This window comes from Chaetodon trifascialis, chromosome 3, assembly GCF_039877785.1.
Source record: "Chaetodon trifascialis isolate fChaTrf1 chromosome 3, fChaTrf1.hap1, whole genome shotgun sequence".
Lineage (NCBI taxonomy): Eukaryota > Metazoa > Chordata > Actinopteri > Chaetodontiformes > Chaetodontidae > Chaetodon > Chaetodon trifascialis.
This window is the reverse complement of record NC_092058.1, coordinates 14,652,639-14,666,797: the sequence shown is the minus strand read 5'-3', so window position 1 is coordinate 14,666,797 and position 14,159 is coordinate 14,652,639. Positions and strand designations below refer to the sequence as shown.

Below are 14,159 nucleotides of genomic sequence, written 5' to 3'. Positions count from 1 at the left end.
AATAAAATCCCTGGATAGGGGCTGTGGGATGTTTTGGCTCCTTTGAATCACCAGCAGTCCTGCAGGCCAGCTGCTCTCAATAGTCTTGTGTGGATTATGTGATGCCTTCTTTCCAGCAGGCACAGAGCCTGTCATGTGGCTTCAAGAGAAAGTCCAATTTAGCTATGAAATCACACCATCAGTGTTTGGCCAAGCAGGTTAAATCTTATTGTCATTTTAATCCGTCATGAGAGGTATAACTAGCAGACCTCAGAGGCTTGTCTTTCACAGGCTGATCAACAGAGACACTGACCAGATCAGGAGAGGCGATGAGGAGTGATGAAGGTCTGCTGCAGGACATTAATTCATTTTGGGTAAAACTGTTTTTAGTGATTTATCAAAGAGGAGAAGCTGAATCTGTTGTAGTATCGTGTGTTGTGTCCAGAGGTTTTGTCTCTTTTTAGGTTGTGCTTGAGCACTTCAGATATCTACCACTAAAATGTTTCTGCATTAAGTGAGAGAGCTTGGTTTTTTTTTTGTTTTGATTTTTTTGTAAAACAAAGTTCAGCAGGAAGTGAGTTTACTATTAAGAATTTCTAAATACTGGAGGTGCTTAATAGCTTTGAAGCTTTTACCAACTATTTTTGCTGTGATAGAATTTGGGACATACAGTGATGACAGTCTAAGTGTAACAGGACTTTAAAGCATGTCTCTGTTTTGTGAGGTCAATACTTGGGAGGGTCTCTGACAGAATTCAACCTTGAACAAGGTTTAGAGTTATTCCTAGAAAGATACTGCTGTAATATACCATACTTGACTGTTTATCGATATTTATGACTATAAAGGACCAATATACAAAATCTAAATATACAAATACTTGTAAAATGCCCAACTGCGTCCATTTGTGGTGCTGCAGATTCAGAGGCAAACAGGTGCACTGAGATTCGTGGTGGCAGAAAGGCAGCTGTCATTTCTCACAATGTTAATGAAATATCTCCCCGAAGAGGAAACACATGGCTGCTTTACCCCAAAGGATTTGCTGATTAAATAGGAACTTATTTTTCTTCTGTGTTGTCAGGAAGAGAAGTGGTGCAACGAGGGAAACTCTCTCCGTCTTTACCCCCATCTGACCCACAATCCGTATATATAAATGTCTTTAAAAATGTTGCATTCACTGACTTAGGCTGCTACAGTTGCATGAGAATCTGATATGTTGTGCTGAATTTCACTGCTTTGCAGTATGAACACTTTGCGACAGGTAGACCTGCCCAGCAGTCATGGTGAGAGGAATACTGTACAGGTATGTGACAGGTAATGATGATGTTCATCTTGAACGCATTGCCTTAGAACGTTTTGTTGAAAGCAAGAATATTTGTCTTGCCTTAAACTTGAGAAATTGGTATGTGTCAGAGCACGTTTTAATGAAACAGCTCAACATTTGGAGTCTGGCCTGGTTACTTGGCAAGGTCAATGACGACGACATAATTCCAGGAAGTAACTATGCCTGTCCAGGGAATAGTCACAGCCTGAGGTGTATAACCTCCATGAAACCACAACGTGTCGTTTTATGCTTTGGTTATTATACCAGCTAAATAAATTAGATGGCACGTGTTAATCTGTGAGCATTAGAGGTGCTGGTAGGGATTTGGTCACAGTTGGAGGAGCCAGGCTAGCTTTTTCCCATCTACTTCCAGTCTTTATGGTAACGTGAGCTAAGCTAGCCAGAGCATATAAGTATATTTGCCAAAATATAAAACTATTCCCTTCCTCGTGATTATGAATAACATTTGGGTACATATCCATATATAAGTAAAGTTTCTGTTTCTGCAGCTTTTGCTCTACAGCAGGTTTGTAAGTCAATCTGTTATTTATGGAGCAAAAAACATGAATGAAGAAGAATGAAGGCAAATTGTGTTTAGTTGAGTGAGTCTGACATGTAGATTTAGATCCCAGACACTCGGACTCTGCCATAAAGACACAGCATACTTATTTAATGTTTGTTTTACCACAAAGACTATGACTTTTACTACAAAGGAGTGTTTTCAGCCCTCAACTTGCACGTTTTTCTCTTCCAAAAACCAAGTGGTAGTACTTCTGTTTTTGTTGTGCAAAGAAAAGGTTAAAGGCAGCAAACTGGCAACAGATTTTATTTAATATAGATCTACAGTATTTAGTGAGAGCAGTTCAATGAAAAATCATATTTTATGATTTTCATTTGGGTCCCTCAAGGAAGATGCAGATTACTCTTCAGCTTCCTTTGCCTGAAAAAGAAAGAAGAAACAATGAATGACAGGAAAAATACATCAGGCAGCATGTTTGTAGCTTTGACTCCATTTAAAAGGAAAAGGAAAACAGTCACAGCAGCATACTGATGCATGTGAGAGTCTGAAACACCAAACATTAACTTGTCTTTTTTTCCTGTAAGACTGTCAAGAACTTGAACTGTTACAACAGCTCACTACATTTGATGCATTACTTACTTTTCCGATTTCCCGACTCTTTGCTCTCAGCTTGTTGACCTGAGACTCAGCGATGTCAGCACGCTCCTGAGCTTCCTCCATCTCATGCTGCACCTTCCTGTACCTGGACAGGTGAGTGTTGGCCTGCTCCTCCTGTGAGGAAATTCAACATCCATCAAAACTGAGGATACAGAGATTTTCTGGCTTTCTGAATGCAACTTTATTTCAGACACAGTGACAAAGTTATAACAAGTTTCTGACTCACAGCCTCCTCAGCTTGTCTCTTGTAGGCCTTCACTTTCAGCTGCAGCTTGTCCACCAGATCCTGAAGTCTGATGACGTTCTTCTTATCCTCCTCAGTCTGCAGTAAATATGATTTCATGATTGAAATGCATTCATTTGCACCTTCGCATCGCAGACAACTGTACCAATGAATAGGGAAAAAAAGGCATGCTGACCTGATAGGTGAGCTCCTTCACTCTTCTCTCATATTTACGAACACCTTTGACAGCATCTGCTCCTCGTCTCTGCTCAGCTTCAACCTCTGCCTCAAGCTCACGCACCTGAAATATGAACAATGTGTGCTATTACTGGGAGGGCAGGATTTTAACATTAAAAGAGCAGTTGAGATCAGATTTAGCGATCCAGTCATCTTTACCCGAGCCTCCAGTTTCTGGAGCTGCTTCTTGCCGCCCTTCATGGCCAGATTCTCAGCTTCATCCAGGCGGTGCTGCAGGTCCTTCACTGTCACCTCCAGGTTCTTCTTCATCCTCTCCAAATGAGCGCTCGTGTCCTGCTCCTTCTTCAACTCTTCTGCCATCATGGCAGCCTGAATTGTTGAAGAACATGGTTTTGTCGAGTGTCAGCCTGTTAATGTTTTAACTGCTGGAGCACCAGAAATTGAGGAAAAATTAAACTGAAGTACAATATTATGCACTGACATTATGTACTGTGCTGTGTTCATTTTCATAGCAGTAGGTCAGGTTGACTCACATCAGTGATGGCCTTCTTGGCCTTTTCTTCAGCATTTCTTGCTTCCTGGACAGAATCTTCCACTTCACCTTGGACCTGGACAAGGTCAGCCTCCAACTTCTTCTTGGTGTTGATGAGGCTGGTATTCTGTTTTTAAAGAAGCAAAAATGAATTAAATTGTAGAAGAAATTTTGAATTCTTGTTTATCAGCCTCTGAGCCATACCTGAGAGTGCAGCAGCCCCACACGCTCGCTGGCATCAACCAGCTCCTGTTCAGCCACTTTGCGCCCTCTCTCTGTCTGCTCCAGTGCAACTCTGAGCTCCTCGATCTCAGCCAACATCAGGTTGTTCCTGCGCTCCACCATGGCGACCTGCTCCTTCATGTCCTCCTGACCTCTAATAGCCTCATCAAGGTGCAGCTGGGCATCCTGAATTCATGATAACACAAATTCCATTTAGACATGTACGTATGTTTGGGCCATGTAGATGTATTTCTATAAGTTGCATAATAATGGCCAACCTTAAGCTGTCCCTGCACGTTTCTCAGCTGTTTCTGGGCTTCAGCTGCCTGCCGGTTTGCATGGCTCAGCTGAATCTCCATCTCATTGAGGTCTCCCTCCATCTTCTTCTTGATTCTCAGGGCATCGTTCCTGCTCCTGACCTCCGCATCCAAAGTGCTCTGCATGGACTCAATCACCCTCTGGCTGTTCCTCTTGATCTGCTCAATCTCCTCGTCCTTCTCAGCAAGTTTTCTGTCAATTTCACTCTTGACTTGGGTGAGTTCAAGCTGAATGCGGAGAATCTTGGATTCCTCATGCTCCAGGGTAGCCTGTAAAAAGTGTGACCTTTATCAACTACAGCAAAGAAGATTTCTTTCATTAAAAATACAGAAACCAGGGCTGAGTCACAGCAAAGAAAAATAGCACTGAGTGTCAGCTCAAACACCTTTACATGATTAGTATTCACATTTTTAAAAAAGCTGTTGCAGAAACAGGAATATAACCTTTTTCTTTTTTCGGTATTTTATATTTTGTATCTATACATCATATTCTTATTTCAATTTGGCCGAAACAGCTCCTCACCTTCTACAACAGCTGAATGATTTGAACAATGTAGCTCTGCCACCACTGTGACTATAAGCTGTAATGACTGATATGATGATTCAGTTTTACCTCGGCCTCCTCCAGAGCAGTCTGGATCTCTGTCTTCTCACTTTCCACTGTCTTCTTTCCCTTCTCAAGCTCGTGAATCGTCTTACCAGTCTCACCAAGTTGTTCACTCAGGTCTGAAATCTCCTCTGTTGTAGCACATTTATAAAATATGAATTTTAAAACATTCAGCTATGTAAAAAATGAAAAGAAAGAGAGATACTGCAGATACACTGACTTGGTGTTTAGAGTGCAAATCTGTTGGGGAAAACAGAATAAATTGACTTACGTTGCAGGTTCTTGTTCTCCCTCTTCAGGGTCTCCAGGTGGTCCAGAGATTCTTCATATGAATTTTTCAGTTTGAACATCTCAGTGCTGAGAGAACGAGCTTCTTTTTGAGATCCCTCCAGCTCTGCCTGGCTCTCCTCATACTTCTGTTTCCACTCTGCAAGAACCTGAAAACATAAAAAAGACCCATGTGTTTCAGTAGTTCATAAGTCTATGGTCTTCATCTAAGCACACAAAGCATGAATGAATATCTGACCTTGTCAAAGTTCCTTTGCTTCTTGTCGAGGTTAGCAGCCAGAGCATTAGCTCTCTCCACGTCGATCATCAGGTCTTCCACTTCACCCTGCAGTCTCTGTTTTGTCTTTTCCAGAGAGGCACATTTTGCATTCACAGCCTCGATGGATTCCTCTGCATCCTGAAGACGCTGGGCAAGCTTTTTCCTGTTGAAACATTCAGTAAACAGGTTTTATGATGATTTACAGGATGAGAGCATGAGGAAACTGTGATTTCAGGACTTCCTTACTTAGCCTCCTCCAGCTCCTCAGTGCGCTGAATGGCATCAGTCTCATATTTGGTTCTCCACTGAGCCACCTCGCTGTTGGCCTTGGACATTCCACGCTGCAGCTCAGCTTTGGCCTCCTGCTCCTCCTCATACTGCTCTCTGAGCAGGTCGCAGTCATGACGAGCTGACTGAACAGCATGAGCCAGGGCGTTCTTGGCCTATAATCCGAATGAATTCCTGATTAATATTTGATACCAGTCGTCTGGTGGCCTTTTCCTCTGTGATTATCCTGCTGATTTCAAGGACTGTTACCTTAACTTCCTCCTCTATGTGCCTCTTCAGCTCCTCAATCTGCTGAGTGTAAGCCTGCTTGCCTCTTGTCAGCTGAGAAACAAGAGCTTCTTTCTCCTCCAGCTGACGCGTACATTCACCTGTTCAAAGATATTACTGGATTTAATGTGCATCAGAGCAAACCTGAAACAGCTGAGTTAATAATATACAATCAGTGTGAATATGAGGTGAGTGAAAGTTTGATTTAGGTATCCTCAGAACAATGATTTAAAATACAAAATGTATAGTGTACTGAACTGGCAAAAACATAATTGTGTGTATGTTCCTGAGCTGTAAACTTGGAACTAAAATACTCCATGAAGACATACGGAAATCTCACCTGAATGAATAACCAATTGTTGCAAAGATGTATTAGTTTGTCTATGATGTTACTACTATTAGTAGTCAGTCCCATACAGGGGACCTTCATATTATTATCACAATTATCACAATGTGAAGGATGTTCATGATATTCATACCGTTTTCAGTTTGAAGTCTTGCTCTATGTGCACTCATGTCGTTGAGCTGACGAACATTTTCATCATTCTTGGATTTGAGCTCACTCAGCTGATCTTCTAATGTCCTGCACAGCTTTTCAAGGTTTGACTGGAAATAGAAAACATGTATTAGTATGAAAATATTAACATTATTTTGTGTTCTCTGTATGAAACTTAAGCACTCGCAACCTTTGATTTGGCGATAGCCTCCATGTTGCTGGAGAGGTCATCGATCTCCATCTTGTACTCGCTTTTCTCTTTCTCCAGCTTCTGTTTGACTCTCTGGAGGTTATCAATCTGTTCTCCCAGCTCTGCCGTGCTGTCAGCCTGCTTCTTGCGGAGAGCTGCAGCGGTGGCCTCGTGCTGCAGGGTGGACTCTTCCAGATCACGACGCAGCTTCTGAAACTCGGCCTCGCGCTTCTTGTTCATCTCGATCTGAGCAGCTGTCGCTCCGCCAGCTTCTTCGAGCCTCTCGCTGATCTCCTCAAGCTCCCTGGAGAGATCAGACCTCTGCTTCTCCACCTTGGCCCGAGCAGCCCGCTCAGCCTCAATCTCCTCCTCCAGCTCCTCAATGCGAGCCTGAAACATACAGTTTTCAAGTTTAACTGAAGATGTTCAAGATATTTGAATGTTCCTATTGCTGTCAACTCAGGCTTGCTGTTACCTGAAGCTCCTTTATTTTTTTCTGTAGCTGGATTCCAAGAGACTGCTCGTCCTCAATCTTACTCAGGAACTGGCTTATCTCAAAGTCCTTCCTGGAGGGGATAGAATCAGTTCAGCATATTAAAGTTGGGTTCAGGTGGTGCTTTTCATGAGATCATTTACTTCAAGTACGTGTAGTTCTTACTTCTTTATTTTCTCCTCAGACTGCTGTTTGTCATTCTCAAGGTCCATTATGGATTCCTGAGCCAGTTTCAAGTCTCCTTCAAGCTTACGTTTCGCACGCTCAAGATCCATACGAAGCTTCTTTTCTTGCTCCAGAGAACCTTCAAGCTATCAACAAAGGATTTTCAGAAAATAAAAATCAATTGTGGATGATATTAATGGTTGTCTTTTTATGCAATAGCTATTTATTTCCTGAATGACTTGTGGAAGTTTTCCAACACAGTTTTATTTAGTCGATAACAGCTTCACTGTTTACTGTTCACTCGTTTAACACTGCGTCAAAGCTGTATTAAGTTAGCCTTAACTGGGATCAATTACCAAAATGTCTACAAAAGAAGACAGCGGTTATTTTCTACTATTTTCGTCTATGCATCAGTTTTAATATTGCAGAGAATAATGGATGAAGAAGGGGCCACAGTGAGCTGTTAGAGAAAGCTGCAGGCTGCACACCTTCAACAAGTCAGCAACGTGACAAACTTAATGTCCTGCTGCTCAATAAATGTTGTATCACCAAATTGCTCAGGACTGAAATCATAAGAAAAATATTTTTACAAATATTTTTTTGGATGATCTTTTTACAATTATTATTTGTAAGTTTAGCTTTTGCTTTAAAATGTTGATTACTCACATCGTCCACTTGCTGTTCCAGCTTGGTCTTGGCCTTCGTCAGAGTGTTGACTTTGTCTTCCTCTGCCTGCAGATCATCAAGGGTCTGCTGATGGGCCTCTTGGAGGGCTTTCTTCTCTTTGGACAGCTTGGCAATGGTCTCATCTTGAGAAGCCATTTCCTCTGTCAGGTTTTTGACCTAGAAAAGTTTGCAGCACTTTGAATTAACAATACATTTTCAATCTACTCTGAAGCTAAAATACAGGATTAAAAAGCTTGTCCTGTAACCTTGTTCTCAGTGGCATGCTTCTCCTTTTCCACTTTGGCCAGGGTGAGCTCCAAGTCATCGATGTCTTTCTTCAACTCGGAGCACTCATCCTCCAGCTTCCTCTTCTTTGCAGTCAGCTCAGCATTGACCTCTTCCTCATCCTCCAGTCTCTCAGATGTCTCTTTGAGTTTGGCTTCAAGCTGGATTTTTGCTTTGATGAGCCCCTCACACCGTTCCTCTGCATCACTGAGGTTTTCACTTTCCTTAAAGTCAATGTACACAGGTTCATGTCATTGGCAAATCAGTAATTTGATGAAGGATATTTAGCAGACATGCACAAGCAGTGTGATGATCAGCTTACAGACTGCACTTGCAACAACAGGTCGTTCTTCTCCTGCAACAGAGAAACCATCTTCTCCTCCAGTTCTTTCTTCTTAGCCAGAGCCTTTGCTAGGTCCTCTTTGGTCTTCTCAAAGTCCTCTTTCATTTGTGCCATCTCTTTCTCAGTCTCTGCACTCTTCAGCAGAGGCTTAATCTTGAAGTACAGCTTCATCCATGGCCAGGTTTTGACATTCATGAATGAGCGGATGTTGTATTGGATGGAGTAAATGGCCTCCCTAAGTGAAAACAGGTATTAAAGTAAATAAACAGATTCATTCAGATTCTTAAAGTTGTATGGATACGAAATATGGATTGGATTTTCAAATAAAATCTTTGGCTTGAAAATCAAAAATTGTCATCTACAAATGTGCAGTTGCCCCTTGACATGTGAAGCTGCTTTAAATATGTACAATACCTGCGCTCCATCATCTTGACAAACTCCCTCCTCATGAGGAAACCTCTGCAGAGAGCCTGAGTCATTGTGACCAGCTCAGCCAGTTTCTCATCTCTCATCTCCTCCAGAGTTCCCAGCAGACCGGCTTTGAAGAACACCTGAGTGTCAATCATTAGAATTATTTTTAAGTCAGGACTTATTGATGACAGTTTATCTTGTACCTCTTTGCAAACAGCCATGTCCAAGGAATTGTTTCTCACTCTACCTTGGTGTGGCCAAACTTGTATTGAGAGTGATCCACATTGATAGATCCCAGCAGTTTCTCTGAGGCCTTCTTGTTGTCAATGAACTGTCCCTCAGGGATGACACTAGCATTCAATACTTTGTATCTAAAAGAAAGATTTCATTCAGTTAGCACACTGAATGAAATTATTATCTTCACACTAGCTTGAAGATAATAAGCACAATTCAATGACTGTCAAGATTATATGTCTGCTACCTCTGCTTGAAGTCACCGTAGAGGATTCTGCTGGGGAAGCCTTTCCTGCAGATCCTGATGCCCTCCAGCACACCGTTACACCTCAGCTGGTGGATGACCAGGAAGTTCTCCATGAGACCTGTGATACATCATTTAATGACAGGATTTGTGATATTGTCAGATCACATTTTCTTGGACTGCTTTTTGCCTCTAATTTCTACAACTTTTTTGACCATGAGCACTGAGACAAAGAGCACATACCGGGTGTCTTTGATTCATTGGGAATCAGGCAGCGCACAAAATGAGGATGTGTGCTCCTCAAGTTTGTCATCAGCTTGCCCAAATTCTCCTGAAGAATTAAAAGGACATTATATTACTAAAAGGCACTAAATAAATACGATGATGCACGAATGCCACTCTTACTTATCTTACCCTGAACAATGCAGATACAGTCTGAAAGGAACCACCCTTCTTCTTGCCACCTTTCTTGCCGCCACCACCACCCTCAGCTGTCAGTGAAAGAACAATTACATAAAAATGATCATATTTAACACAGTTTTTAATACATCACAATGTAGACACAGGAAACAGCACATACCTTCTGCTGAGGCATGGGATGCATACAGGAAGGCCAGCAGTTTGACTGAAGACTTCTGGTAGAGTTGAACCACTGAGTCGTTCAGAGGGTCCTTGTTTTTGTCGAGCCATCCAGTGATGTTGTAGTCAACAGTGCCAGCATAGTGGACCAGAGAAAAGTGAGCCTCAGCTTTGCCTTTGGCTGGCTTTGGCTTCTCAAATGACTTGGATTTACCAAGATGCTGGTCATACAGTTTGTTCTTGAAGGTGACATCTGTAGCCTTGGGGAACATGCACTCCTCTTCAAGGATGGAGAAGATGCCCATTGGCTGTCAGGATGAAATGGTTATTTACAAGCTGTCAAGTCATCTCATAGTTTTCTGTTTGTGAATATACAGCATGTGGCTCACCTTCTCAATCAGCTCAATGCAGGCAGCCAAGTCCATACCAAAGTCAATGAACTCCCATTCAATTCCCTCTTTCTTGTACTCTTCTTGCTCCAGCACAAACATGTGATGATTGAAAAACTGTTGCAGTTTCTCATTGGTGAAGTTGATGCACAGCTGCTCCAAACTGTTGAACTGATGAGGAACGTGGAGTAATTGATTATTAATTTGTAACAAGCCAAGTTTTGAGAAATTGCATCACCGAACTTACATCAAAGATTTCAAATCCAGCAATGTCGAGCACACCGATGAAGAACTGTCTTGGCTGCTTTGTGTCCAGCATCTCATTAATTCTGATGACCATCCACAAGAACATTTTCTCATAGACAGACTTGCAGAGAGCCATGACGGAATTGTTGACCTAGTGTTACAGATACAACAATGATAAAACATAATTAAGTTTTCAGGCTTAAACAGGCCATCGAGTTATGATCTACAGGACCGTATGGGAATCTTTTACCTGAGGCACAGTCTGACCCTTAGTCACAAACTCATTTCCGACCTTCACCCTTGGGTAGCACAGAGCCTTCAGTAGGTCAGCTGAGTTCAGGCCCATGAGGTACGAGATTTTATCAGCAACTGAGGAGAGAGATGAAATTTTAGAGAGAATACAAAAGAATCTAACTTTTCAGTTAAGGACTTAAGGACTAAAAAAAAAAAAAGTGCAACACACCCTCAGTGCCATCGGGCTCGGCCTGCTCTTCACGCTGCTTCTGCTTGAACTTCATGTTTCCATGATGCATCACTGCTCCAGTCAGCTTGTACATGCTTACCTTCTCCTCTGCACTGAAGCCCAGGATGTCAATGGCAGTCTGTGAGTATTCAAAGAGCAGTCAGAAGATCGCAGGAAAGAAATTCAAACATTCCTTTATGTTAGGGTGCTGATTTGGTCATTGTCTTACATCAGTGGCAATGAACTCTTCAATGTCATTGATGCTCTTGACAGTGATTTCACCCTGACTGATCATATGATAGTCGTATGGGTTGGTGGTGATGAGGAGAGCCTCTGACAAAAGAAAGCACATGGGGCTGATTCTTGCAAGCAAATATACACTATAGAGCAGATAATGACTGACCTCTAAAACTCAAGAAATGTCTTACCTATCAGCTCAGGTTTGTGGCCTGTCATGAGCTGATAGAAGATGTGGTAGCTCCTCTCAGCAGACAGCTGGAAGGTCACTCGAGACTTCTCCAGCAGATCTGTTGATCACACAGTTAGACACGAGTTAGTGTTTTTCAATGAACTGAAGGTACAACAACAACAAACTGAGGTATCTGCCTTATCATCTGTAGCCTTACATGTTTCAATGTCTGCAGAGGCCAGCTTTCCAGTTGTCCCAAAATGGATTCTGATAAATTTACCCTATTCAGAAGAAGATTGTAGATGAGAATGATTACCACTTGCATACTGATATTGGTTAAAAAGACTCAGGTTAAGAAACACTTACAAAGCGGGAGGAGTTGTCATTCCTCACAGTTTTGGCGTTACCATAAGCCTCCAGCAGGGGATTGGCTGCAATGATTTGATCCTCCAGTGACCCCTACATTTAGAAAATAGGGAGAAAACCAGGAGGAAACAAAGATGATAAGATGCATCATACCTGAGGGTCCTTGATCACATTCAATATGTCAATGTCAGCTTGATTGAGACTTTCCCTCAGAACACACACGTTCATTTACCTGCATTTTTCCAGGAGTCTGTTCTGTTTTCTTTCCTCCAGCCACTGCAATTGTTGCAAAGTACTGGATGACACGCTTGGTGTTGACAGTCTTTCCTGCACCGGATTCTCCACTAGGTTGAGAGATGTGTTCATAAACATTATTAGTATAATATCAGCACTGTTGTCAGCACTTACAGATCATATAAAATTGTCACTTACGTAATCAGGATTGACTGGTTCTCTCTATCTGCAAGACATCAAATTGTTGGACAACAGTTATAGTTGAATTCTCCTGAAGTGCAGCTGCTGTATTTCTGGACACACAGAATCTTACAAAGTGACTGATACCTTGGAGCATGAACTGATAGGCGTTATCAGAGATGGAGAAGATGTGGGGTGGAGCCTCAATCCTCTTTTTGCCTCTGTATCCTGCAACAACCACTGAGTCATACACTGGGAGCCACTTGTAAGGGTTCACAGTGACGCAGAACAGCCCCGAGTAGGTCTGTGGACACAGAGGATTTTTACCAACAAACGTCTTCCTGTAGTCATGTTTCTATCTACTGATGTGATGGTCAGGTCAGACTCACGTAGATCATCCATGCTGCATAGCGCTCTTTGAGGTTATACAGCACAGCAGGCTCACTGAGGTGGGTCATCATGGCCATGTCCTCAATCTTATCAAACTTTGGAGGGTTCATGGGGAAGACTTCAGTATCTTTAACAGTGATCGTCTGTTACAGGGACAGGAATGACAGAGGACTTCAATTTTGACAGCAGACCGGTGATGGTATGTGTTTCAGCCAGACGTCATGTTTTATAAAACTGTTTTTAAAATCTATTAATAATTGATTATAGTGCTCAAAGTATGTTGTTCAATCACAAGACATGTACTTCATGCACTGTTATGTCAACCTTTTTAAAATGAATTGTGTTCCTTCCATTGAAAGAGGTAAAGCAAACATCACACAGAGAAACACAGTTTGTCACACTGACTTCTGTTTGTACATGAGCAGTTTTCATTGTAAAGTTAAAACAGGTATGAACTCTAAATTCATTCAGATGACAAAACTGTTCTTTTTTTATTCCACTGATGTTGTTCTCACCTTCCCACAGAGAGTATCCACGGTGGCTTTGCCGCCCTCCCTCTTGGTAAGTTTCCCCTTCAGGTACATCTCTCCGGGCTCAGACACAAAGTATGCTGTTTTAGCATCAAAGGGAGTGTTCTGAGCTTCAATTCTCTCTCTTTCTGGCTTCCGGAGGTAAATGGCCGCCGGGCCAAAACACTCCATCTCTGCGTCCGTACTCATGATGACCCTTCACTGCAAGTGAGCATGATACAGGACAGCAGTTATTTATTTCAGTCATTATTTGTCTTACATCTTAACTCATGAAGGCACTTCACTATTAAACTGAAGTTAAAAATTGTTGATGTGATGAATGTCAAATGAGAAACAGAGAAGAATGGAAAGTGGCATACTTTACTTGTTTGATGTAAAATTAATGAGAAAGTTTACAATTGATAACAACAGAGTGGCATCTCTGGTACATTTTCCATTAACTGCATATTATCTTTGTTGATGCCATGATGTCTTACATGGCTATTTGTTAGGATCAGATGTTACAGAATGTAAACCACAGTAACTTTAAAGAAAAGAAAAACGTCTTTTGACCAAATGTAAAGGCATTACCTTCTTCCCTCCCCCAGAAGAACAGATATTGGTGGTTTAATGAGGAATCTGAAGAAAGAAACAAACAGATTCAATTATTAACTGTAATTCATCTCTTTCATATGAAAAATGAACTTACTGAACACTGAAGTCCTGGCATCAATATGACAGCTCTGTATTCACTTGATGGTGTCTAGCAGTAAGTGGTCATGCCCTGCATTGTTCATTAAGCTGCTGGTTTTCCTCCTGCTAATAAAAGACTGCAACACACTCACCTTGACTGGTCGCCTGTCAGTCCTTGGGGGTGTCCAGCCTCCCTTCTTATATAGAGAGATCAGTGTCCACTCAGCAGACTTGACTTGCTTTATTTGGTCATGCACTTTCACACTCTGAGCTTGAGTATTTTTGCCTCTAATCTGATATCTGGCATCTTTTGTCACAGTTTATCACTGATGAAAGTCACTTTCACACACGTTTTAGACAATGCTAAAAAATTAGATAGGGAAATACAAAATGTAATAGCATAATAAACACACAGTGTTCTTTGAATTGTTTATTAGGATGTACAAATGGCAAAAGCTCATTAAAACTGTCATCACGGGGTTAACTTATCTTTATC

General features: G+C 41.8%; 1 protein-coding gene across 1 annotated transcript; it reads right to left on the bottom strand.

Moving 5' to 3' along the window:
* Nucleotides 1-2,118: 2,118 nt before the first annotated feature.
* Nucleotides 2,119-13,829, bottom strand: LOC139329103 (myosin heavy chain, fast skeletal muscle-like). The gene is made up of 41 exons (XM_070959246.1): nucleotides 13,816-13,829; nucleotides 13,562-13,609; nucleotides 12,977-13,192; nucleotides 12,461-12,604; nucleotides 12,219-12,375; nucleotides 12,090-12,117; nucleotides 11,890-12,001; nucleotides 11,658-11,750; nucleotides 11,509-11,572; nucleotides 11,311-11,409; nucleotides 11,112-11,215; nucleotides 10,883-11,021; nucleotides 10,670-10,788; nucleotides 10,421-10,570; nucleotides 10,174-10,344; nucleotides 9,786-10,092; nucleotides 9,620-9,696; nucleotides 9,449-9,536; nucleotides 9,209-9,326; nucleotides 8,975-9,098; nucleotides 8,731-8,867; nucleotides 8,296-8,551; nucleotides 7,955-8,197; nucleotides 7,689-7,865; nucleotides 7,023-7,168; nucleotides 6,840-6,930; nucleotides 6,365-6,754; nucleotides 6,158-6,284; nucleotides 5,661-5,779; nucleotides 5,370-5,566; nucleotides 5,103-5,286; nucleotides 4,848-5,013; nucleotides 4,583-4,707; nucleotides 3,931-4,239; nucleotides 3,635-3,838; nucleotides 3,432-3,557; nucleotides 3,097-3,267; nucleotides 2,897-3,001; nucleotides 2,704-2,799; nucleotides 2,460-2,591; nucleotides 2,119-2,240 (listed from the first exon to the last, which is right to left on the bottom strand). Exons 3-41 carry the CDS (start codon nucleotides 13,178-13,180, stop codon nucleotides 2,220-2,222), a joined length of 5,820 nt encoding a protein of 1,939 aa, XP_070815347.1. The 5' UTR covers nucleotides 13,181-13,192; nucleotides 13,562-13,609; nucleotides 13,816-13,829; the 3' UTR covers nucleotides 2,119-2,219.
* Between the last annotated feature and the right edge of the window lie 330 nt (nucleotides 13,830-14,159).

Excerpts from the sequence above, each read along its gene's own strand:
- LOC139329103 (XM_070959246.1), bottom strand. The coding sequence starts at position 13,180 with ATGAGTACGGACGCAGAGATGGAGTGTTTTGGCCCGGCGGCCATTTAC. Across the intron at positions 12,118-12,218 it reads CTATCAGTTCATGCTCCAAG|ATAGAGAGAACCAGTCAATC; the intron begins GTATCAGTCACT and ends GATGTCTTGCAG. Across the intron at positions 8,868-8,974 it reads ACAAGTTTGGCCACACCAAG|GTGTTCTTCAAAGCCGGTCT; the intron begins GTAGAGTGAGAA and ends ATTGACACTCAG.